This window comes from Ovis canadensis, chromosome 7 (genome assembly GCF_042477335.2).
Source record: "Ovis canadensis isolate MfBH-ARS-UI-01 breed Bighorn chromosome 7, ARS-UI_OviCan_v2, whole genome shotgun sequence".
NCBI classification, from domain to species: Eukaryota; Metazoa; Chordata; class Mammalia; order Artiodactyla; family Bovidae; genus Ovis; species Ovis canadensis.
Window position 1 is genome coordinate 63480280 of NC_091251.1, and position 26415 is coordinate 63506694.

The 26415-nt window shown below is 36.9% G+C and overlaps 1 protein-coding gene across 8 annotated transcripts in view; it reads right to left on the reverse strand.

The window, feature by feature from the left end:
• The window catches only part of TCF12 (transcription factor 12), a 391527-nt gene that overhangs the window by 83198 nt on the left and 281914 nt on the right, over positions 1-26415 (reverse strand). For all 8 annotated transcript variants that reach the window (XM_069596408.1, XM_069596406.1, XM_069596404.1 and 5 more), the window contains one exon: positions 3170-3305. In XM_069596408.1, coding sequence (XP_069452509.1) covers positions 3170-3305 — 136 coding nt within the window. The remainder of the gene's footprint in view (positions 1-3169; positions 3306-26415) is intronic.

Here is a 26415-nt window from a genome sequence, read left to right on the forward strand (position 1 = left end):
TCCTACCAAGAGGCAGCCTATATTTCCTTCAAATAAAAGTGCCAAAGATAAACAACATCTGGCACACTCTTTATTTATAAAACTTACCAGCAATATTTTTTTTTCTTTGGGAGGCTTTTTCTAAAACCCAATTCTTCACAACTAATACAGTATCCCTTGAGCAAAAGACACAGTCCATATACATAAAGAGAGTCAACTGAACTGTTCCTATAAATCTAAAGCCCATCACTCTACTTTGGGATAACTAGCAGTAGAATACATTGCTCTTTAGGTCAGTTTTTTCTCTGCCCTGGGAATGGAAATTTTTCTTTTATATTTTTAATCTAATCATTAGTTGCCATTACACAATTACATACATAAATGTTGGATTCAAAATCATGAATTTAGAATACAGACTTCACTTTTGGGAGGTTTCAAAGTATAATAGTTAAGAGAATAAGCTGATTGGATTTAAATTTCAGCTCCATCATATAGCAGCTGTGTGAGCTTGGGCAAGTTACTTTACTTCTTTGAACCTCAGTTATCTACAATAACTTCCTGGACCTGTTGAAATAAAGGGAATACAGAAAGATGCTCACGGCAGTACCTAACAGAAAGTGACACAATAAATTTTAGCCATTATTATTAGGTTTATATTAAAAATTGTGGCAAAACTATTGTCAATTATTAAGTTAGTGTTTTGCAGAATGATTTTCTAAAGCATCTAAATATTTTGAAAAGATGCTAAAATTGGTATAGATTATCTCTGAAATCCTTCCAGAGATTTTATGAGTAACTGCAATACCAAGAGAGAGTATCTAAGACTGAGAAATAACAATGAAGAGTGGAATGACTAATAATTTACTAGATGGTATTTACACAGGAGATGAGTGGGCTTCCTTGAATACCAAGTTTTGGCTAAGTTGCTTACTTTCCTGCATATTGGTTCCTCATTTGTAACACGTGAAGTGCAAGTTGCTCAGTCCGCCTCTGCGACTGCATGGACTACACAGTCCATGGAATTCTCCAGGCCAGAATACTGGAGTGGGTAGCCTTTCCCTTCTTCAGGGGATCTTCCCAACCCAGGGATTGAATCCAGATGTCCTGCATTGCAGGCAGATTCTTTACCAGCTTAGTCACAAAGGAAAGCCCATGTAACATGAGGTTAATATTAAAACTTACTAGAATTTTTATATAGTATGTATAACACTGTACCTGGCATAAAAGAGAGAATCCATAGTATCTAATATCTAACATCATAATCAAAATAAAAATGAATACACAAGCCTTAATTTCTGGGAAGCTTGAGTTTTTATGAAATAAACTCCCTCCCTTCCCCCTCAATATTCCAGTAGCTCATTTCCTCCCTGAACTTTTAGTAACAGTATACTAGCCTATATTAGTGCTTTTTGTCACAGTGTGTGCTCACACAGCATTCTAACAAGATGTTTTTCTAGAGTGACACTGACACATCTAGAGTCAAAAGCATGTTTTTACCCTGACTAACTGATTTGGTGGGAAACAGAAGTGGAGATGGAGAAAAGATACTATATCTTACCATTCCCTTAATAAGTATATTGGTCTATATCACAGGGGCTTGTTCCAACAGCACAAATACTCAATCACCTAAAAGGAGAGGTAGGCACATCTAACCAGAGATCTCTATGACTAATATGACAATCCATCACTGTGTCCTTTTATACCCTCAAGCATACTCTAGACTCAAAGGCTAGGAATATTTTACCAAATTTTGGGTTTGACAGAGATGCCTGTGTGCTAAGTTGCTCCAGTCGTGTCCGACTCTTTGCGACACTATGAATTGTAGCCCGCCAGGCTCCTCGTCCATACTATTCTCCAGGGAAGAATAATAAAGTGGGTTGCCATGCTCTTCTGCAGAAGATCTTCCTGATAGAGGGCTCAAACCCATGTCTCTTATGTCTCCTGCATTCGTAGACAGATTCTTTACCACTAGTGCCACCTGGGGAAGCCCCTGACAGGTAGATATACAAGTTAGCAGCATAACAAGTATCTGTGGAATAAACAGCTAGGACCTATTTTCTTTTGGTCGACTATGTTTATTTTAGAGGGTGGCCTATCCTCAATATAAACATGCTTTACAGTTTCAATTTTCTCATATGAAGGATTCTTTGTAAGAATAATCCAAAATTCCCACATTTAAACATTGACTGGATAGGGTGTCAAGAGTATATCTGAGGCTTGCTGTAAGCACAACATGAAATAGACTGGCCTGGTTAGGCTACACACAAGACATGAAGGAAAGAAGTAAGGAAAATGAGAGGTGTATGCTTGATAGTTACTGAGTTGCCTTTTGAGGTAGTGTTTTGGAACCAGAGAGAGAAAATGGTTGTATAGCATTGGGAATATACTAAATGTCACTGAATTGTATACTTTAATAAGGATAATTTTATGTTAATTTTACCTCGATTTTTTAAAAAATTGAGGAATAGATGCAACGAATATGCAAAGAACATTGGACTTGGAGTCAGAAAGTCTGCATAAACCACCTACTACGTGTATGAATATATCCTCCTTTGAGCCTCAGTTTTGCGTTAAAGCCTGTATTATGCCCACTGCCTAGTAGGACTGCTATATGAATGAAATGAGAATGTATATTATAAAACCATTTTGCAGACTGTTCAGCATTATATCAACTGTAGTCAAGAACAAAGTATTAATATTAGTACATGATATTTTTATTACAAGAGGGAAAACTAGTCCCATTTTTAAAGCTCCATTTTCCACTATTCAGTTCCTCTTAAGGTGATGACCAAATAAAAATATTAAGTTGTTTATTAAGTATATACTACTTTATGCAAGGGCTTCCCTGGTGGCTTAGACGGTAAAGCATCTGCCTGCAATGCAGGAGACCCGGGTTTGATTCCTGGGTTGGGAAGATCCCCTGGAGAAAGAAATGGCAATCCACTCCAGCACTCTTGCCTGGAAAATCCCATAGACGGAGGAGCCCGATAGGCTACAGTCCGTGGGGTTGCAAAGAGTTGGACACGACTGAGCGACTTCACTTCACTTTATGCAAATAAGCCCTAATATCATCATGACACCCAAGAAATCAAATTCCTTCTAATTAGAAGTGTAGCCAGAAGCATAAACTAATGGGTGATGGTGGGGAAGAAACATTTTTAAAATGGGGTTTGTTGTGTCATACTCTTACCAAGTGCTGCAGAATCATGGAGTGGTCTTCTCCTGGAACTTGTGGCAGAAAATGAGTAGTAGGGTGTCCCAGGTTTTCCTGAAGAAGAGAGTTGTGCTGGGCTTCCAAGCCCTAGATCTTGTCTCAGGAGACTAGACTATAAAACAAGGCCAAGGAAACAAGTTACCTTCTCATTGATTATGGACCCAAATCTGAAAATGACATCACTTTCAAAATATTTATGGTAACTTAAACAATGCTTTGAATTTAGGAAGTATCTAAGTACTTGTTTGAATTTTATTAGTTTAAACCCTGTGTTTTCTCTTTTTGCCCATCCTCATGTCCTCATGTTGCCTGCTTTTTAGAAATTATGTAGATTCATACAATCTTAGAGTTGAAAGAATATTTTAGTTGGTATGTAGCTCCACTCTTTTTTAAAAATAATTATTATTTATCTGGCTATGCTGGGTCTTAGGTGCATCATGTGGGATCTTTTGTTGTAGGACACAAATTCTCTAGTTGTGGCATAAGAACACAGTTGCTCAGTGCCATGCGGGATCTTAGTTACCCGACCTGGGATTGAACCTGTTGTCTCCTGCACTGCAAGATGGATTCTTAATCACGGGACCACCAGGGAAATCCCCTGTACTTCCACTCTAATCATTAGGATCATTTTTGAAAAATGTCCACCCAGTCTTTGCTTGAATGCTTTCATGAGCACACAAGGGAGTCAATTCTGTTCTTTTTTCCATTTCTTTTTTCTTTATGGAGAGCTCTCATTGTTTAAAAGAGTACTAATATTTTCAAGACTAGCCCATTCCTGTTTTCATCAGCTGTGTCTCATGGCATAGTTTGAATGTCCTCCCCACCATCCTTGCCCCACCATCCCTGACACAGACCTCCAAATTTATTTTCCATTTGTCAAAGTCTCTTGGAAAACGGAATGGAGAACAATGCCCCAGATGTAGTCTTATTAATGCAGAGGAGTTTCTGAGACTACATTTAAACAACACATTTGTGCTACCAAGCTCATATTGAGAGGTTAAGAGAGATCACACCCTGTTACTCTTCATTATACAAGTTGCTATTAAGTAACGTCCCTCCAATGGTTTCCTTGTTCAGTGTGTGTGTTCTTTGGTTCCAAGTGCAAGACTTAACATTTATCTCTAATAAAATCCATCTTGCTATATTTGATCCATAATAACCATCTGTCCAGGATGACAAGGCTGAGGAGAGAGCTCTAACATATGCCACAGAGATATCATGACACTCTATCAAGTACCGCACTGAAATCCAGTGATTTAGCAGCCCTGACCTGCTAATCAACTGACCCTATCATAAAGTAAACGATGTCAATGTAGCAGAATTTGTTTTCAAGCTTTCTGGAAGCTGAGGGAAAAAGAAGACCTCAACTGGAAAGCCTGTTAGATGCACTTGAGAAGAGGTTCTCAAATGAAAACAATTGTGACTTCACTAACATATTTAGTATTCTCCCACCCCATATTTAATAACCTTTACAGTTATCACCACACTTTGGTGGCTGTCATTCTGGCTACTGAGTATCATAAAGGCACAGAGAAATAAACCGCAGCTCTGGTGAGAAAGAATCAGTAGAACTTTATAACACTAGTCATTTTTCATTTTCAGTTTATCATGCTACTTAATAATTTTAAATAATATTTTATGTTTCAGCTTAAAACTCTGAGGTGGAATTAATATAACATAAAATTAACCATTATATTTCCAACCAGTGACATTTAGTACATTCTTAATATTGTGCAACCATCACCATCTAGTTCCAGAACACTTCATCACCCCAAAAAGCAATTCCATATCCATTCAACAGTCATTTCCATTCCTCCCTTTTTTCTCAAACCCCTGACAACAACTAATTTGCTTCTGTCTCTCTGGACTTAACTTATTTTGAATATTTCAAATAAATGGAATAATGCAGTATGTGACCTTTTGTGTCTAGCTTCTCTCAGTATAACGTTTTTGAAGTTCATCTTGTTGTAGCATGTATCAGAACTTCATCCCTTTGTATATACAGATATACTGTAATTTGTTTATGCATTTATCCACTGACGGGAACATTTTGGTTTTATCCAGCTTCAGACTATTGTGAATAGAGTTGCTATGAACATTTGTGTGCAAGTATTTATTTGAGTAACTCTTTTCAATTCTTTTGGGTAGACACAAGAGCGGAATTGCTGGGTCACACAGTAAATCTATGTCTAACTTTTAGAGAAACTGCCAAACTACTTGTTTTAATTCTATTCAGATTTTGCTGTTTCTTCAGTTTTCTTGGTGTACATATTTCTAGGAATTTGTCCATTTCATCTAGAGTGTCTAATTTTTTAGCATACAATTGTTCACTGTATTTTTAAAATCCCTTTTATTTTTGTAAGATTAGTAGTAACGCCCCATTTTCATTTCTGATTTTTGTAATTAGAGTCTTTTTCATAGTCAATTTAGCTAAAGATCTGTAAATTTTGTTCATCTTTTCAGAGAACCAACTTTTGATTTTGTTGGTTCTATAGTTTTCCTATTCTGTGTTTTTAAAAATTTCTGCTCTAATCTTTACTACTTCCTTCCTCCTGCTAGTTCTGGGTTTGGTTTTCTTTTTCTATGTTCTTACAGTATAAGTTTAGATTACTGGTTTAAGATATTTCTTCTTTTAAATGTAGGCATTTACAACTAAACTTTCTTCTGATCACTGCATCTCATGTTTTGCTATATATTCTCTTTTCATTTTTCAGTTTTTTTTTTTTTTTTTTTAAAGAAAAAAGCCTCCTCAACAATGCTGGGATACACATGAAGTAACCAGTCTACTAAATGAGCCAAAGATCACTGTATTTTTTCAGAAATGTTTATAGTTAAGAAGACAACTTTTTCAGACTTCTCAAAAGGTAAGTGATTCTTTGAATGGAGTTGATATCTTCTAAGAGAAAAAGTGAGGAAAGGAGAGTTTCAAACAACAGATAATACGATGCGTATATGAAAAAACTACACAATATCAATGTAATTACTTAGAATTAATCACAAAAATTTCAACAGATACAAGGTTCAATAGATTAGGAAAGAAAGGTGTTGACTAATAGGCATGAAGGAGAAATAGTTCCCCTTAAGATAACTATCTCTAGGAGAAATGACAAAAATGAGGAAACAATAAATATAAATGTAAATAACACATGCATCCTTTCTATTTCTATAACAAATCATTAGAAATGGATCTCCTGATTATGTTATTTGTGTGAGAATAGTGTGACCCAGGAATCATCAAGTCTCCTATATGTATTATACTAAAATTTCCATTGTCACATCTGTTTTGTGTTTCTGTTTTTTCGCCTGTGCTAGGCACATTCAACATTCCTCAAATAGCAATCAGAATATGGCTAGAATATGCTAGATGGAACATATTATTACCATATGTTTTAGGGTAGGGGTCATGTACCTTGAAATTTTTCTTTTAAGAAATCACTAGTCTTTTAATAGGATGTTCTCTGTTCACTAAACTGACTTTCATGACACAATGTTTAAAGGTGCCTGATATATTTATTGCTTCATCTGTGTTTTCTAATGCAGAAGGTACATATGAAACTGGTCGCTGCATCCACATAAACAAGTAAAATACATGAGAGGAGATGGGTATTTATATGTCACTCAACAATGTTCCTTTCAATATTTCCCTGGCATATAAATTCTATGGGCATATAAAATGATGATGATTAATATCATGGTCAACAAACCATGGTCAACAGGTCAAATAGGACCTGTTGGAAAATACTTTTATTGGGACACAGTCTCACTCATTTATTTATGTATTTGTTATAGTGGTTTTGTGCTACAATGGAAGAGTTGAGTAGTTGCAACAGAGAATGTATGGTCTGGAAAGTCTAAATTATGTACTATGTAGTCCTTCTCAGAAAATAATAATAGACTCCTATGCAATGTATTGATGGAGAAACAAAGGACTGTGTTTGGAGCATGGTAAAGAAGTCTGTGTGCTTAAGTTGTAAGATAACAATAGGTACTTACAGGTGAATGAAATGTAGCCAGTGAGTTATTTCTTCCAAGAATTCCATAAGAGTCATAACAAAGACCAAAAGAGGCATGCTGCTACTGCTGCAGCTAAGTTGCTTCAGTTGTGTCTGACTCTGTGCGACCCCATAGACGGCAGCCCACTAGGCTCCTCCGTCCCTGGGATTCTCCAGGCAAGAATACTGCAGTGGGTTGCCATTTCCTTCTCCAATGCATGAAAGTGAAAAGTGAAAGTGAAGTCGCTTAGTCGTGCCCTACTCTTAGCAACCCCATGGACTGCAGCCCACCAGGCTCCTCCATCCATGGGATTTTCCAGGCAAGAGTACTGGAGTAGGTTGCCATTGCCTTCTCCGAAAAGAGGCATAACTTAATCTAAAAGGTGAACAGGAAATGTATTTCTTATATTCCTAAAAGTAAATGTCTGTAAAAACTCGGATGTCCTGGAAGCAGCATGGGCTTTGGAGTTAGGTACCTGAGTTCAAATCCTCACTATAAGATTCTGGGCAAATTATCTAACATTAATGCATCTGCTTTGTTTTCTATATATGGTTATATTACTAACTAGTTCAGAGGGTTACTGGAGAAGTAAGTAAGGCTTAAGTAAAGGTAAGTGGCATGGTTGTAGCCCCTTGTGAAAAATAAAAACTCAATTTCATTTTTTCTTTCCCCATAGGTTACCATATTCTAAGTATCATAAAAGAATGAAAATAAGATGAAGGGCATTTTTTGTTGTTTCCTGGGTACAAAGTAAGAAGACCGCAGCTGCTCTGAATCCAAGATGGCTGAGTTATAACTCTCAATGGTGAAGGTAAGATAGGATGTTGGAAATAGAAGAGAGAATAAACAAGCCCTCAGAGAAACGGCTGACAGTTAGAGGCTAAATCCAAAGAGGAAAGTGATAGACTTAAACTGTATCAACCTAGATCAAGAATAAGCAGAGAAATGCCAACTTATTCTCAGAATGATTCAGCAGAAGTATGTACGTTTATGTGCACAAACCCACATTACAGCTTACAGACCAACAAATATAGGCATATATTGAGTGAAAAAAAGCAATGCATGTGCACTAATATGGTGAAATGTTAAATAATGAAATTTGACTAATAGTACATGGATATTCATTGTACTATTCTAGTATCTTTTCCATGGGTTTATAATTTTTCAAAAAACTGGGGGAAAATCAGACTAAATATCAAGGGTACACTCAGTTCAGTTCAGTTCAGTTCAGTCGCTCAGTCGTGTCCAACTCTTTGCGACCCCACGAATCGCAGCACGCCAGGCCTCCCTGTCCATCACCAACTCCTGGAGTTCACGCAGATTCACGTCCATCGAGTCGGTGATGCCATCCAGTCTAGCATACTATCAAATATACCATCTCAGATAATATTCACTGGAACTGTATTAAGCGTTGCATAGAGATATTATACAGAGGGCAAGACGCGGGACCCAATTTGAATCTAGTTCTGTTGAAGAGGCTCTTTCCTCACTACAACAAAATTTCTACAGCAGTCTAGGAGTCCAATTACCATTTTTAAAGGTACCTTGAAAAAATGTTAAGTGACATATAAATGAATTTGTGAATTACAATCCTAAAGTTGAGTTACCTATAAAATACATACTGTAGATTTTTGTACATATGCATGAAATAAAGGAAAAAAAAGAACAAATTTTTTTTTAGGGAAAAATGTTTACTTGTTACCAATTTTACGGATGATATACTTTTCTCCTTCCTCTTAGACAAATCTGGAGATGTGGTTAGGAAATACCCTATCTTCTTTTTCTCCAGTTAATATAATTTCAAGAAAGCCACAGAAGTTGTTCTTCATGCTGCTGTCCTCCACCCAGCTGTCCTAATCACAGAAATAACCAGTTCTCCTGTTTTATCTGTACCACGATCGAAATGATTAGGCAAAGTAAATGAAGGAGAAATTGTTTCTTCTTAAGAACACAAGATGATATTTCATCTTGCCAACTAAAATGAAATGTTTAGTACTGTAAGAAACACAAGAAGTTTAAGACAAGGTTTTCTCTCCAAGGACTTGATACACTAACTAAACCATTTTTTTCCCTTTGATTCTTTAAACATTTTGGTAAAACTAAAGTGCACATAATAATCTATTGAATTTTTTCTAAAATAAAATTACATATCAGCTCATACTATTGATTTTTCTGCCTGCCTATAACAAATGAGAAGCATTATTGATCTTGTCCTGGAGGTATCTCAGTCAAAAAGAATACCCAAGTATCCCAGAGGATATAGAAGCAGACAAAGCAGCTTTATTCTGCTGCCTTACGCAAGGCAGAATTAGTATTCTGAAATAGCATTGCACTAAATTTCCTAACACATGCTTCAAGAAAAAGAATCTTTTTCATAGTCATCTAGAAACTCCATCTGTGAGAAATCAATCTAATTACCAAGGAATAATTAATACAGGGTTATTCCTGAAACACTAAGATAGCCTAGATTATTATCATAAAAACCTACAGTAAGTTTTATTTTAAATTACATATGACATACTTTTAGCCTAAATAAAAATTCCCATTTCTTTACATGGAACTTTAGTAGCCTGTGCAGTATTTTTTAAGTTCCCTCTTCCTCTTCATGTGCGTGAGAAACTTGGGACTCTAAAATGTGAACCTGAAAAGACTATTTAGTGTTCTTCAGAGTGATTAGACAGGAAGTCCGCCTGCAGTGCAGGAGACCTGGGTTGGATCTCTGGGTCGGGAAGATTCCCTGGAGAAGACAATGGCTACCCAGTCCAGTATTCTTGCGTGGAGAATTCAATGGACAGAGGAGCCTGGTGGACTACTACAGTCCATGGGGTTGCAAAGAGTTGGACATGACTGACTAACTAACAACAGCAACACACTTCATGGTGATGCTGACCAAAAATGTAAAGAAGAGGTATAAAGCAGTGGGCAAGGCCAGCATCATTTACTAATGCAACTTCTTCATAATTACATTGGAACATACTGTGAATGCAATTTAATAGGACCACAGGAAAATATAATATATGAAAATGGTACTGATAAGTAGCCAGGAGGATTCAAAATCACACTGTAATAATTTGGATACTCTTTACTCTTAAGAGGGAAGAATCTGAAATCTTGATAAACATAGACTTCCTTCCTCAAAACGACTTTTCACCATTAAATGGCTTAGTCCAAATGCTGTACTACATATATTTTCACATCTATTCACAATCAGATTAAAAAAGCCTCATTTTATGATTAAAAATTTGAAGCACTAACTTAACAATAATTTGCTTTCTAGAAAAGTAAGATGGGAGTATCCAATATTGTAGTTACATATGTCAAAAAATTTAAATATTTAATACGGACTCTTGGAACCTCTGCTCTTTCTTCATTCTATAGTACTTCTTTCATGCCTATATTACACCCCTGAAATAGTATTCAGTTTTAATACATTATGTATTAAAAGCAAGCAGCTGTTCTCAAATTCACCCTTTTGAGAGGGGACATGTTAAAGACACAGAAAGATATAAAACAAAAATCATGATAAAACAGAATATATAAATTGTTGAAATTTCCCAGATGATTTTTTTTTTTTGGACTGTGCTGTGTGGCTTGCAGGATCTTAGTTCCCGACCAGGGATTGAACCTGTGTACTCGGCAGTGAAAGCAAAGAGTTCTAACCAATGGACCTTCAGGGAATTCCCTCAGATGATTTTTTTAGACTATGCTATGCATTTCTTTTGTTACTTAGAAATAAAGAAACAAAACTGTTTTAAAAGCAGAATTAGTACAGTCTTTTAATTTAGAAACATCACAGTACATTTCAGCTGTGAGTCCATTTGAAGTTTCAGAGACAGGACAACACAAGAGTGACAAAGCAGCGTCTCACCTCATGTCATAACCAAATCAAAATCTCAGAGCGTGAAGAGGAACTCAGCAAAATATAAGTGCTGGGCTTTAATAATATATCAGTCTTCTGTTAACTTTCTACAAGTGATTTAAAGAAGGGCTGTAATAAAACTTGAATTTGGAAAACACCGACATTTGTGAAATAATTGTATTATGATGCAAATTCATTTACATTGAAATTCCAGGGATATGTTAGCAATTATCAGCAAGTTGTTAAAGAATTCTATCCTGAGAATCTCATTAGATAGCAATGCAAACTACAGTTGTTATCATTCCGAGAACAAAGGGATCTTGAATGAGTAATCAATAGCAACTGGCAGAAAATGAGACATTAATTATGATCCTCTCTAGTGTTTTGTCTAAGACAAGATTTCATTAAATGCTTTGTGCAACCTGAATAGTTCCAAGTCATTACCAACATTTTGGACAATATATTAATTGGGGGAGGGAGCAGGAGGGGTGTACAAGGAAACAAAGTAAAAGAAAACCTGAGATGCTTCTATTTCTTTCCTGGGTCAATAAAAACACACCAGTCACCACTAGCCAACTGTTATGCTCATTCTTTTACAAGTCCCAAATCTTATAAACTCAACATGGTCTCTTGAAAATTTAATTATCATTTTCGATACTTAAAGCGTCATGCAGGTTTGATAGGATAATGACAGTCATCCATCAAATGCATCCTGCCAACACAATCAGTCCAATCTTTTTGCCTTAAAAAGAGAAAAAAGAAAGAAGAGAAGCAGCTACGTATGTACTATTAAGTTACTAAAACATGGCAATCTTAGCAGTTTAAGTTTCTTAATCTTCTTTAATTATCAGTAAACAAAAGGAAAATTTACCATATTTCATTTTCACTATTTTTTTTTCCCTCTGAAGTTTTCTCCTGAGTCCTGCATCAGCTGACAGATAACAAAGAAGGAAGATCTGGGAGGTAGACTGATAAAGGCCTACCAGAAATAAAAGAACTATTTAAAAGCTATTTAAAAGCTATTTTAATACGTTCAGTATTTAAATAATTGTAAACGTGAAGTAAGGATGACTTTCTTTTACGATTTTACAGGTTCCCATAAAGAGACCCCCCCCCCCTTTCAAAAAATGCTATTAGGGATGTCCTGAAGGCGGACTCTCAGGACATTAGTAGTGAGCATACTCTGAGCAAGTCTTCATCTAAGTGAGCAGCTTTTCCGACTGTCTGAATCTAGAAACTTCCTTGATAAATAGGGTCCTTTGGAAGACTTCCTATAAAGATACCAGTATGCCTTTGGGCCTTTTCTTTCATGAACACAAAGGAGGCAGCTATGTGAGATGCGAGCTACATTAGAAGAACAAGATAGAAGGAAATATCATTTCTCTCTTGCTTCTGTGGAAATGGTGTGACATAATCCTAAGATTTTCAGCAGACTTCTAACACTCTGAAGCCACTCTTCTTTCCCTTTAATGTCAGGCTTTCATATCCAGTAAATAAGTGCACCCTCTTCCCCATCCCATGTATTTCCAAGAATACAATTAAGAGTAACACAAAACCCAATAAAGTACTAAGCTATTAGTTAGGTATATAATATTTTTTGACCTAAAACATTCTATACTGGACATCTTTTTAAAAATTAAAACTTTCTGTTTTGGAATTTTCAAATATAAACAAAATTAGAAGAAAAAAATATAATGAACCATTCTTTATATATCTTTTACCCAGTTTCAACAACTTTCAGCATTCTGCTGTTTCTGTTTCATTTATTCTACTTCCTCTCAGTTACAACCCCCAAACCGACAACAATCCCTTACTATCATGTAATACCCAGCCTGTGCTTACCTCTTTCTTCACTTTTTCCCCCAGGGTAGTGTCTAATCTTTAGCCATATTTAACAGATTCCTTTCTACTGAAATATGTTTACAAAACAATAAAATGATTTTTTGAAACAATATTCTGAAACAGTACCATATTCTGAGTAGCACCAAAAATTAGGAAGTTTTATGGCAGGAATAGAAACAAAGAGAACAATGACTTTTCCCTCTGCCAAGTTACCTCTACATAATCTAACTCTCTGTGGCCTTTTAAGAGAAGCAGGAAATTAAAACTGCCTACTGTTCATACTTCAGGATAAGACATTCCTCCCACAGAACAGTTTACTTTACCTCTGTTCCAAACAACTCACAAAGCCCAGCTCACCCTGAAGGCACCTGATGGCTTTTTACCTTCACCAATATGCTCTTTCTTGGATTACAGGATTTTGATTCAAACATTTTTTGAATGCCTACTGTGTGGCAGCCACTGTGCATGCCCCTTTCACATATTCGTTCATTAGTGAATCTTCTCCTGAGTAGCTTCAACAGTTCATGCATCAGCCACTTTTACGTCTTAACATTCCTATTTCCAAGAATCCTCCATCACCATCAAATATCTACTCCTGAAAAGGTGTTGGTGTGAGGAACCACTTGACTTCTAAAATCTTTAAGTTCAATATTCAGTTCTGACATAACCTATTCTTAAAGCACCATCACTTCCCTATTACTTACAGAACCTGTAAAACATTTATAAACAAAAACCTCAGTTAACAAGAGTTGAGAAATGAGACGGGAGGGCTCTCACAATCTGTGATGATAACAGAACCCAAGGGGAAGAAGAAAGATTTTTCTTTCCTAAGAAGGACTCAGCCAATGAAAAGCCATGAACTCTTGTTTACTTTTAGCCCTCCCAATTTCCTTTTTCCCTCTATAAAAGCATTTTCCTTCCCTGCTGTGGAAGACTTGCATACGGCTAACCATGGTTACAGACCCCGAAGTACAGTTCTTTGCTGTTCCCAAATAAATCCATCTTTGTTGGAGAAATATGTGGTACTTTATTTGTTTTGGGCCAACATTTTGATGGCCCATGGAGGATCACAAAAGACCTCCAACGACTCTGGAGCTGATAAGCGAACAGGTGTGGTACCCACAACTGAATCCATTGTGATGATTTTCTTGCTGACCCTGAGGTCTGAAGGTATGTCCTTCTCCTGGATCCATGTTCTCACCCTCTTTGTGTTTGAAGGTCTCCTGGCTTTATCTGGGATCTATTTTAAGGTTTTACTTTTCTGGTTAAGGCTTTGCTCTATATATGAGTACTTGTTTGGCACTTCAGTCTGATTTTGAAAACGGACTGAGTCAACTAAAGCTGGCTGAGAAGCCGTCCAACCACTGCTTTGGTAACAGGAGCTGCTTCACTGAAACCACATCAGTTCAGCCACTGGCCCCTTCCTATGAGTGCACGATTGCACTCATCTCACATGCTAGTAAAGTAATGCTCAAAATTCTCCAAGCCAGGCTTTAGCATTATGTGAACTGTGAACTTCCAGATGTTCCAGCTGGTTTTAGAAAAGGCAGAGGAACCAGAGATCAAATTGCCAATATCCGCTGGATCATCGAAAAACCAAAGGAGTTCCAGAAAAACATCTATTTCTGCTTTATTGACTATGCCAAAGCCTTTGACTCTGTGGATCACAATCAACTGTGGAAAATTCTGAAAGAGATGGGAATACCAGACCACCTGACCTGCCTCTTGAGAAACCTATATGCAGGTCAGGAAGCAACAGTTAGAACTGGACATGGAACAACAGACTGGTTCCAAATAGGAAAAGGAGTACATCGAGGCTGTATATTGTCATCTTGCTTATTTAACTTATATGCAGAGTACATCATGAGAAACGTTGGGCTGGAGGAAGCACAAGCTGGAATCAAGATTGCAGGGAGAAATTATCAATAACCTCAGATATGCAGATGATACCACCCTTATGGTAGAAAGCGAAGAAGAACTAAAGAGCCTCTTGATGAAGGTGAAAGAGGAGAGTGAAAAAGTTGGCTTAAAGCTCAACATTCAGAAAACTAAGATCATGTCATCCGGTCCCATCACTTCATGGGAAATAGATGGGAAAACAGTGGAAACAGTGGCTGACTTTATTTTTGGGGGCTCCAAAATCACTGCAGATGGTGACTGCAGCCGTGAAACTATAAGATGCTTACTCCTTGGAAGGAAAGTTATGACCAACCTAGACAGCATATTCAAAAGCAGAGACATTACTTTGTCAACAAAAGCCCGTCTAGTCAAGGCTATGGTTTTTCCTGTGGTCAGATATGGATATGAGAGTTGGACTATAAAGAAAGCTGAGTGCCAAAGAATTGATGCTTTTCAACTGTGGTGTTGGAGAAGACTCTTGAGAGTCCCCTGGACTGCAGGAGATCCAACCAGTCCATTCTAAAGGAAATCAGTCCTGGGTGTTCATTGGAAGGACTGATGTTGAAGCTGAAACTCCAATACTTTGGTCACCTGATGTGAACCGCTGACTCATCTGAAGAGACCCTGATGCTGGGAAAGATTGAGGGCAGGAGAAGAAGGGGACGACAGATGGTGAGATGGTTGGATGGCATCACTGACTCAATGGACATGAGTTTGGGTAAACCCTGGGAGTTGGTGACAGACAGGGAGGCCTGGCGTGTTGCAGTTCATGGGGTCGCAAAGAGTCGGACACGACTGAGTGACTGAACTGACTGACTGATTGACTGGCTGGGCTCCTCCAGGACAAAGCTGTTTCCTTAGAACTGGATGATGTAAGTTTGCTTGGTGTTTGGGCAGTGTGAAAATTATTCTTTTACGTTAGAGAAAAACCTGAGGAATGGGATCCTGGTTATTTAAATATTTTTATAATATTTAGATTACCACCTCCTCTTAAAAGAAGTCCAGAGATTTTATGTTTAAAAACCTGCCTCAGGCACATTTTAAACTAAATGGACCAATATGACCAAATGTAATTGTTATTATGGAAAACATATGAAATCCCCAATTTTAATTTCCTTAAAACTGAATTTGACAACAGCTCAAAAATTTTGAGAACTGAATAGAATACCTATTTTAATTGGTATTCTGAGGCTTCCCACTATGATCAGAAGTCTGAAATTGCCTCTCTGCAAAATAAGATTTTAAGGTAATATTTGTCAAATTTCCCTTTTTCTCAGAAACTCTCCCTATTCCCTTTTCTTCTGAACTTGTCAGAACTTCTCCCTTTAAAATTAAGCCTTCTGAGGTCCAGAGGCTAATTTCTTATATTCCCTGGACCAAAGGTGAATTGGGAGCCACCACCAATTACTTTTCCAAAGTAACTAAAGATCTTCACAGGTTTGCAGAGGAATTTAATATAGTCAATCAAACTTATCAACCTGGTTTCTCTAATTATATCAGCTAGTTTTTATACTTGTCACTGAAGGCCAGACTCAGTACTTAAAACTGTTAATTGGGAACATCTTAAAAAGTCTTTGGAATTACAAAAGGTCACTAACTGATTTATTGAATCATCAGGCTAAGGCAATCTCTAAGTGACTTCATCAAGCAATTCCTGGGGCTTTTCCAAATCCTGTTGATAAGAATAAAATTCAGATTTGTACACAAAAATATGACGAACCTCTTTATGACCATTACAACTGACTTCAAATTGTTTAAAAAGAAAATTCTAAAAAAATAAAAACTAAAAAAATAAAAAGAAAATTCTGGTTTTCCTTCATATGTTGATTCCACCTAGGGAGCTTTTAACTCTAAAACAGGCTAAACCAGGAGCTTTTCCTTCTACTAAAAGAGACCAGAATAGAAAGGGAAACTATCTCCACTCCAGATTTAGATAATCTGATAAACCAGCTCTCTTGCACTTTAGACAAACCACATAAAAGGAAAACCAACAAAATTACTGATCTTCAAGCGTAGCAAATCAAAGTTCCTAAATAAAATAACAGCCCTCCTAGTTTCTGTTATTATTATAAAAAGGAATAACACTGAAAAAGACGTTAAGTTCTTTTAGCACCTTTAGCTCTCTAATGAGCTTTTCCAACATCCTGCCAGTTCTCAATGGGAGGAACTACAGGGGCTTTCCCCAGTTCTCCCCTCTAATCATCTTGGGAGAAATGTTTCTCAATATTTGGGCTAAATCTCTTCCAGTACTGACACTAGAGCCACACTCTCAGTGCTCAACTCCACTACTATAAAGCAGCCTGTGCTTCAGAGTACTGAGACAGTTCAAACAGCAAGGCTCTCTAGTGAACCTCAAGAGTTCCTGTCTCTCAACCTACTCCCATTTGTTTAGGCCCAACAGACAGAGTTACATGCTCTTACCTGGCCTTGTACTTTAGCCAAGGACAGAGTTGCCAATATTTGTAATGATAGCAGATATGTGTTCAGAGTACCTCATGATTTTCAAATGCAGAAGCAACATGGCTTTCTTACTTTCAGCAGAAATAACATTTAAAATGTCCCCTAGGTTTAGGGATTATTGGATGCAATGGTTTTACCTGCCACTTTAGTTTCATTAAGATTATGGGGCATTCTAAACTGGATTTGCTGGAAGCTGAGGGAAATCACCTTGCTGATATTTCCAAAAGAAATGCTGCCCTCAAAGGCACTAGCAGAAGCCAAATCTCTGTTATGGTCCAAAGGGATACTCCCCCAAATGAGTTAGGAGTTCAGAAAAACCTCAGAAAAACTGGTTAGGAGAACTCAACATATGGCCTCAGAAAAGGAAAAACAAGTTTAGAAATTCAGTAATTGTTAGTCTGATAAAAAGAGAAAGCTCTGATTTGGACCAAAAAACAAACCAGTCCTAGTGGAGAATCTATTAATAAAATTCCCATTCTTTACCACTTTACATGCATTAAGTCAGTCTACTGACAAAATGATAGCATTCCTGAATCAATACTGGTAGGGAAATTTGAACACGTATTGAAATAAAATCACATAGATGAATGTTGGTAGTAATTTCTGGTCTCCAACCTCAGAGGGATCATCAATGCCACTTGGAAAGCTTTTCACTTGTCACTAGAGAGCTCATGGAATTAGAAGAAAATTTTAAAGTCTTTTATTTCAATCAAACAACAGATGCTCTAATCCCTCTAGCTTAAAATTTTCAGTAAAGCAAACGTCTAGCTTCTGCTTAAATACAGCCACTGACAGGGAAGTCATTATTTACCAAGGTTGAATATTCCATCCTCTATGACTGGGTTCTTTGGTAGCTCAGATGGTCAAGAATCTGCCTGCAAGGCAGGAGACCCAGGTTCAATCCCTGGCTCAGGAAGACCCCTGGAGAAGGGAATGGCTACCCACCCCAGCATTCTTGCCTGGAGAATTCCATAGACAGAGGAGCCTGATGGGCTAAAGTCCATGGGTTTGCAAAGAGTCAGACAGGATTGAGCAACTTTCATTTCATTTCATTCTAGGAGAACATTCCTTCTCATACTAAGTTAAAATCAGAATTACTTTGTCCAAAGTTTTAACCTTAAAAGTTACAGAACAAGCCAAATTATGCTAAAATATCCGAAGATGCTTTTCAAATTACTGCTGTCCTCTCTTAAAACTAAATAGCCTTCTGTCCTTCAATCATTCTCTATATGCTAGAGTTGCAAGTTACTTTAATATTTGCAAATTCTTCTCTGAATAGTGTTTACTTATGCTTATTTCGAAATAATTTGCTCAGAATGTATACAATATCAACTTCCTTGTTCTAAATATGTTCTAGTAATTTAGCCTAAAGCTAAGGTCCCTATAATTAGGTTTGTTGTTATGTTAAAAAAACATCCAACATGCTCTTTGAAACAACTAGCTTTAATTAATCCTCTAGGGAAAACAGTAGGCTTGGCTCTATATGTTTGGCTCTATAAGATTGGCTCTTTATGAAAACCCTGATTTGCTTCATTGTCAGAAATATATACCTGTGGTGGAATATGGACTGGATAGAAAACATTTAACTTTTGTGGGCCATACTGTCTCTGTTCTAATTACTCAACTCCAGTTTAGAAGCCAAAAAGAAACCATAGCCAATGCACAGATGAATAAACATGGTATGTTCTGATAAAATCATTCACAAAAAACCAAAGTGGTAGAGATATTTGGCTGGAAGCTGTAGTTTGCAGACCCCTGGTCTAGAGCATACCTTTCTAGGTTATCTGACTCTCATTCTATGGGAGCTATTTTACAACTCTCTAAATTGTAGATAACTTGTAGCAATGAAAAATAATTCTTATATGTATATCTGAAAAAAATTCTGTCCAGTAAAGAGATGAAAAACATTTCTCCACCCTCAATAGCTCTACCACCCTCCTCCAAAGGAAAAAAAGTTTTTCCTCTATTTGAATATTAATTTCCATAATTTTATCAATGAATGTGTCTGTTTTTGGATTCTCCTTTGAACTGGTTCTAATACCTTACAGATTTCTTCACTGATGAGATAAAATCTGTATACCTGTTGATTTTTATATCTACAAAAAAGTCATGATTTTATTAAAAAAAAAATTATCTCTATCTCTTAACACCTGCAATGTGCTGTTATGCAACTGCTGCTGCTGCTGCTAAGTCGCTTCAGTCACGTCCGACTCTGTGCGACCCCAGAGACGGCAGCTCACCAGGCTCCCCCGTCCCTGGTATTCTCCAGGCAAGAACACTGGAGTGGGTTGCCATTTCCTTCTCCAATGCATGAAAGTGAAAAGTGAAAGTGAAGTTGCTCAGTCCTGTCCGACTCTTCGCGACTCCATGGACTGCAGCCTACCAGGCTCCTCCGTCCATGGGATTTTCCAGGCAAGAGTACTGGAGTGGGTTGCCATTGCCTTCTCCAGTTATGTAACTAAGATCTATCTAAACTACCTATCCCACTGTTCTTGATATGTAGCCTAGAGTAATTCAAATAGTTTCCTTGTTGTCATTTTATAAATCCTCTTGTAAATCGTAAACCCACAGCTTAACTTTTCTAAGAAACATCTGTATTTTTTAAATCATGCCATGTGTCCAATCCCAAAACCTTAATCTTTGTTTAGGTATTCAAGCATCATCCTTTTAGTTTAAACATCTTACACCTTTTCCCTAAATAAACATTCCATTCAAGCCATGCTAAAATGCTACTGTTCTGAGAAAACACATTCTCTTCTTTTTTCATTCCAAATACATCTGTTCAAAAGGTATTCATTGAGAGCTTCTTGTTTATCAGGCACAGAGAGAGGACCTGAAAGTAATAAACAAGAAGCCACTGTCTGCCTTCACAAAGTGGATAGTTTTCCTGGGAGAAAATCAAGGAAAACAATACAATGTGTAGAATATTACTGTCTCTATTTTGTATTTTCTCTTTGCCCAAGATGTCTTCCTGTTAACCCTGTCAAATTTTATCCATCCAAGATCTTAAGAGTTTATACTTTCTTTGCAAAATCTTCTCTGTAGCAATATCACATTCCTTTCTTTCTCTTCTGAGTTCTAACTTATATCTATGCTACTTGAGATTTAATATGGATCTTCTAGTTAATTTTGTGTGTATACAGTTGGTCTTCTCAATTAGTTTGCAAGCTTCCTAAAGATTAATACCAATTCTTTTATTCTGTTGCCTGGCCCAGTTCCCTTCACATGAATAAATAAGCAAATACTTATTGATAAGATTCTGTATCTTTTAAGCAAGTTTTGTAATGTGTGAAGTTGTCTTTTTTTTTTTTGACATTTTTTAACCAAGTAAGAAAGAAGTGTGAGAAAAAAAAGATGAAGTATTTAAATTGTAAGTGAATTTGGTCTGCATAAAACAGAAGTGGTAATAAATTTTTGTGAATTGGAAATCTATAATTTCTAAGGACACAATAGTCCTTAGAGAATGAGAATATTTTTACAAAAAAAAAAAAAAAAGACAAACACACATTGAAAAAAAAACTGGTCAATAAAATGTTAAAATACAATGAACACATTACCACTGTGGGACATAGATCGGTATAACAGGTCCTATTAAATCAGTGAAAACTCCCATTATTTGATTAAAAGCACATTTGAAATAAAGCAAATCATCTAAATACTTACGGAATTTATTTTAAATTCATAGAAATCTATAAAAGAACTACCCCAAACCAAACTATATCTAGAGATTAAACAATAACAAACTATATCTAGAGATTAAACAATTTAAGGACACTGAAATAATTTAAAATGCATTAAAAATTCCATCTCAACAACTTAAAAACCTAATTTTAAGAATAAAAGAAGGAGTTCAGGATTGTCATTGTTATTTAGTCACTAAGTCATGTCTGACTCTTTCGTGACCCCATGAACTATAGCCCTCCAGGCTCCTCTGTCCACAGGATTTCCCAGGCAAGAATACCGGAGTGGGTTGCCATTTCCTTCTTCAGGGGATCTTCCTGACCCAGGGATCGAAACTGGGTCTCCTACATTGCAGGTGGGTTCTTTACCAATCGGCCACGAGGGAAGCCAGAGTTCAGGATCCAACACCCCAAAATATGGTACTATGTGACATACTGAGTATTTTAAGCTGAGGAGTCTGGGAAACTGAAGCAGGAAGGTCATTCTGATGCCCTCCATCCTTAAACAGTCTCTCCTCATGTGAGATGTGTACTCCCTACAACCAGAGAAAGGAAGCATCCTTATGTCCAAAATATAGGGATGTCAAGAAGGATCCTAACAAACAGGCTTTACTAAGTTTCCCCCAGTTTACAATTACCTCATACTCCTTAATATATATCATATTAATCCGTAATTGCCTATGCTTCATCAAACCTAGCATGAAAAGAAAGTACACAGGTCTGTTTCTTTTAGTTTTCATCCCTTATGAAGGCTCCCATTTATGCAAAACTTATATTAAATAAATTTGTATGCTCTTCTCCTGTTAATCTTTGTCAGTTTGCTTTTCAGATCCAATCAGGAACCTTTAAGAGGATTGAAAGGAACTTTCCTCCCCTATAGAATTAAGACTTTAAAAAATATACTTATGGCTATCTTAGGCTAGATAATTACTCCATTCGTCTCATTCTTTAGGGATTTTCTATAACTATGCTGTCAGAAATCATTTCATCAAGTAACTGTTCAGTCTCCAAAACTGTCAGTTGTCATGGGCAAAGGAAACCTGTCCTTAAAAAAAAAAGTTATTGGGGAAGTGAGGGGAGGAAGGAAAAAAGAAAAAAGAAAGAAGTAGCTACAACACAGGTATCTTTTATATAACAGCTTGTAGTCATGTCACTAACTAAAATGATCCTATTCTTGAAATTACCATAGAATTACTGCTCTAGAAGGGACTGGAAATTTGTTTGACTGTAGTTAACCCTGTCATAAAAAGAAAAACTGTAGAAGCCTTGGAAAGCCTTATAGAGTTGTAGGAGTCCTTTTAACATCCTGGATACCCATCCTTTGTTAGATGTACAGTCTTCTTTTTTCAAACCTATGCTTTTTAAAAAGCAGAAGTCTTTAATTTTGATGATGTTTATCATTTTCTTTCTTTTGTAGTTTTCTGTGTATTCTATGGAATAAAGTTTTGCTTACTCCCTAATTGAAGAGAGATTCTCTTCTATTTTTCTCTTAAAGCTTTGTAATTTTAGCTTTTACACAGGTCTAGGTCCACCTTGTAAAACTTCTGCTTTTAGTGTAGGAAAAAGACTAACATTCGTAATTACCCATAGGAATATCCATTTGTTAGTGCATCCTTTTTAAAAAACATTCCCTTTTCCCATTGGAATACTTTGGCAAACACTGGTAAAAATCAAATGAACTGCGTTAAGTGTGGGTGCACTGCTGGGCTTTACTCTGCTCCAGTGTCACATTTCTCAGTCACAGCAGTATGGTGCTATTTAATTATGACAGCTTTGTGCTAAGTCTTATGTTAAATAGAGTCCAGCAGCATAAATTCTCCACCTTCTTTCTTTACTTCTCCACATTGCTTTGGGTACTCTAGGTCATTTGTATTTCCAAACAATTTAAAAATTAGCTTGTAAATACCTATGCAAACACAAAAAATCTTGGTGGGGTTTTCAGTTCAGTCCAGTTGCTCTGTCTTGTCTGACTCTTTGCGATCTCATGGACTGCAGCATGCCAGGCCTCCCTGTTCATCACCAACTCCTGGAGTTTACTCATACTCATGTCCATCAAGTAGGTGATGCCATCCAACCATCTCATCCTCTATCATCTCTTTCTACTCCTGCCTTCAATCTTTCCCAGCATCAGGGTCTCTTCAGTGCTTCGCATCAGGTGGCCAAAGTATTGGAGTCTCAGTTTCAACATCAGTCCTTCCAATGAATATTCAGGACTAATTTCTTTTAGGACAGACTGGTTGGCTCTCCTTGCAGTTCAAGGGACTCCCAAGAGTCTTCTCCAACACCACGGTTCAAAAGCATCAATTCTTCGGCGCTCAGCTTTCTTTATAGTCCAACTCTCACATCCATACATGACTACTGGAAAAACCATAGCTTTGATTAGACGGACCTTTGTTGGCAAAGTAATGTCTCTGCTTTTGAATATGTTGTCTAGGTTGGTCATAACTTCCCTTCCAAGGAGTAAGTGTCTTTTAATTTCACGGCTGCAGTCACCATCTGTAGTGATTTTAGGGCCCCTCAAAAAAATTTGCCATGAAGTGATGGGACCAGATGCCATGATCTTAGTTTTCTGAATCTCAGCTTTAAGCCAACTTTTTCACTCTCCTCTTTCACCTTCATCAAGAGGCTCTTTAGTTCTTCTTCACTTTCTGCCATAAGGGTGGTGTCATCTGCATATCTGAGGTTACTGTTATTTCTCCCTGCAATCTTGATTCCAGCTTGTGTTTCATCCAGTCTGGCGTTTCTTAAACAGGGTGACAATATACAGCCTTGATGTACTCCTTTCCGTATGTGGAACCAGTCTGTTGTTCCATGTCCAGTTCTAGCTGTTGCTTCCTGACCTGCATACAGATTTCTCAAGAGGCAGGTCAGGTGGTCTGGTATTCCTATTTCTTAAAGAATCTTCCAGTTTGTGGTGATCACACAGTCAAAGGCTTTGGCACAGTCAATAAAGCAGAAACAGATGCTTTAACTGGGATTATATGCAATCTACACATCAATCTAAGAATTAACACTTTAAGAATATTGTCTTCCTATTCATGAACATGGTACATTTCTGCATTTGCTGAGGTCTTTAAAAATTTCTCCAAGCAGTGTTTAATAATTTGGCAGTTTTCAGTGGTCTTGTATATCTTTTAACATTTACTCCTAAAGTATTTAAATAAAGTTTCTTAGCTGGTACTGTAAATAACTAGTTTTTTTTTTTTTTAACCAAAAACTAAGCTGTTTCTCACAATGAATAAAATGTTCAGATCTTAAGTGTCACTCAATCAATTCTGATGAATGCATATTAAGACACAAGATATTTCTATCACTTCAGAAATGTTACCATCACAGGAGAATTTCCAGTGGCAACCACTGATTTGATTTTTTTTTTTTTTAATCAACACAGGAGTTTGCCTATTATTGTTGTTCATATAAATGGAGAGACAGCGTATTTTTAAGATTTGGTCTCTTTCACTCAGCGTAACATTATGAAATCATTGTTGTTGTGAGTTGCTCAGTTGTGTCCAATTCTTTGGGGACTGTAGCCCACCAGACTGCTCTGGCCATGGGATTTTCCAGGCAAGAACACTGGAGTGGGCTGCCATTTCCTCCTCCAGGGGATCTTCCTGACCCAGGGATCAAACCCATACCTCCTGTGTCTCCTCAATTGCAGGTGGATTCTTTACCTGCTGAGTCATTGGGGAAGTCTATGAAATCATTAGATCATTCCATTTTTTTTGTTGAATAGCACTCAATGTATGCACATAATACAGGTCATTTATCTACTCTCCTGTTGATCAACATCTGTGATGTTTCCAGTTTTTTAGGTTATAATGAATAAGCTGCCATGAATATTTTTTTTTTTTAGCTGCATCTTGTAGCATGCAGAGCTTCTCTTACCAAGGATCAAACCTGCACCTCCTGCAGTGGAAATATGGAATCTTAGCCATTATCAGGGAAGCCACTGCTATGAACATTTTTGATGAAAGCTTTTGATGAACAACTTTTTCTGGAAAAACGCCTGGGAACAAAACTGTTGAGTCATGGGGTAGTTGCATATTTAACTTTAAGAAACTGTCAAATAGTTTTTAAAGTCATAGCATTTTATAGTCCAATTAGCAATTTAAATTTAGCTTTAAATTTTTTTAGTTATTCTGTACAAGGTCCTAATGTATAGCAAAGGGAACTATATTCAATATCCTGTAACAAACCAAAATGGAAAACAATATAAAAAGAATGCAAATATGTCTATAACTGAGTCACTTTGTTATCAGAGACTGGCATAACATTTTAAGTCAATTATAATTCAATAAAAAAATTAAAAAAATAAACTTCAGCTATTCTGGTAGTTGTGTATTATCATGTCACTGTGGTTTTAATTTTCATGTGCCTGAAAGCTAGTAATATGGCGCATTTTTTAATGTGCTGATTGCTCATTTGTATATCCTTTGTAAGTGTCTACTCTGAAAATTAGATTGCTTCTTTCTTATTACTGAGTTATGAGGGATAATTATATAGTCTACACTTAAGTTCTTGTTGCTAATACTTTCTCTCATTCTGTGGCTTTTCTTTTCCTTTTCTTGATGGTGTTCTGGAAATAACACAAGTTTTAAATTTTAATTAAGTTCAATTCATCAATTTTCTTTCATGTTCTATACTTTCTGTATCTTCTGAAAAAAATTTTGTCTTGAAGTGATATATTAATCTATATTTTTCCCTTGCAGCTTTATTATTTTAGCTCATATTTAAGTCTATCTCAAATTTACATCTATGAAATAAGGTATGGCTTCCTTGGTGGTTCAGTGGTAAAGAAACCTCCTGCAATGCAGGAGATGTGGGTTCAATCCCTGGGTTGCGAAGATCCCCTGGAGAAGGAAATGGCCAGCCCACTCCAGTATTCTTGCCTAGGAAATCTCATGGTCAGGGGAACCTGGCAAACTACAGTCCATGGTGTTGCAAGAATTGGACATAATTTAACAACTAAAACAACAAAAGCAAATGAAATAAGAATTGAAGGGCTTCCCCCCTCAATATTGATATATAGTGTTCCAGCACAATATATTAAAAAGAGATGCGTCTTTTCTTACTGAATTGCTAGAATGCTCTTATCAAACATTATTTTCCATACAGGTATGGGTCTCTTTTTGGACTCTATATTCTGTTCCGTGATCTATTTGTTAGTCTTTATGTGAAAACTACACTATCTTGATTACTATTGCTTTACAGGAAGTCTTGGGCTCCCTTGTGGCTCAGCTGGTAAAGAATCCGCCTGCAATGTGGGAGACTGGGGTTCGATCCCTGGGTCGAGAAGATCCCCTGGAGAAGGGATAGGCTACCCACTCCAGTATTCTGGCCTGGAGAATTCCATGGACTATATAGTCCATGGGGTCGCAAAGAGTCGGACACGATGGAGTGACTTTCACTTCACAGGAAGTCTTAAAGCCAGGTAAGGTCCTTCCTCTTTTCTTCTTTTCAAAAACTATTCTGGCTCTTCTTAATCCTAT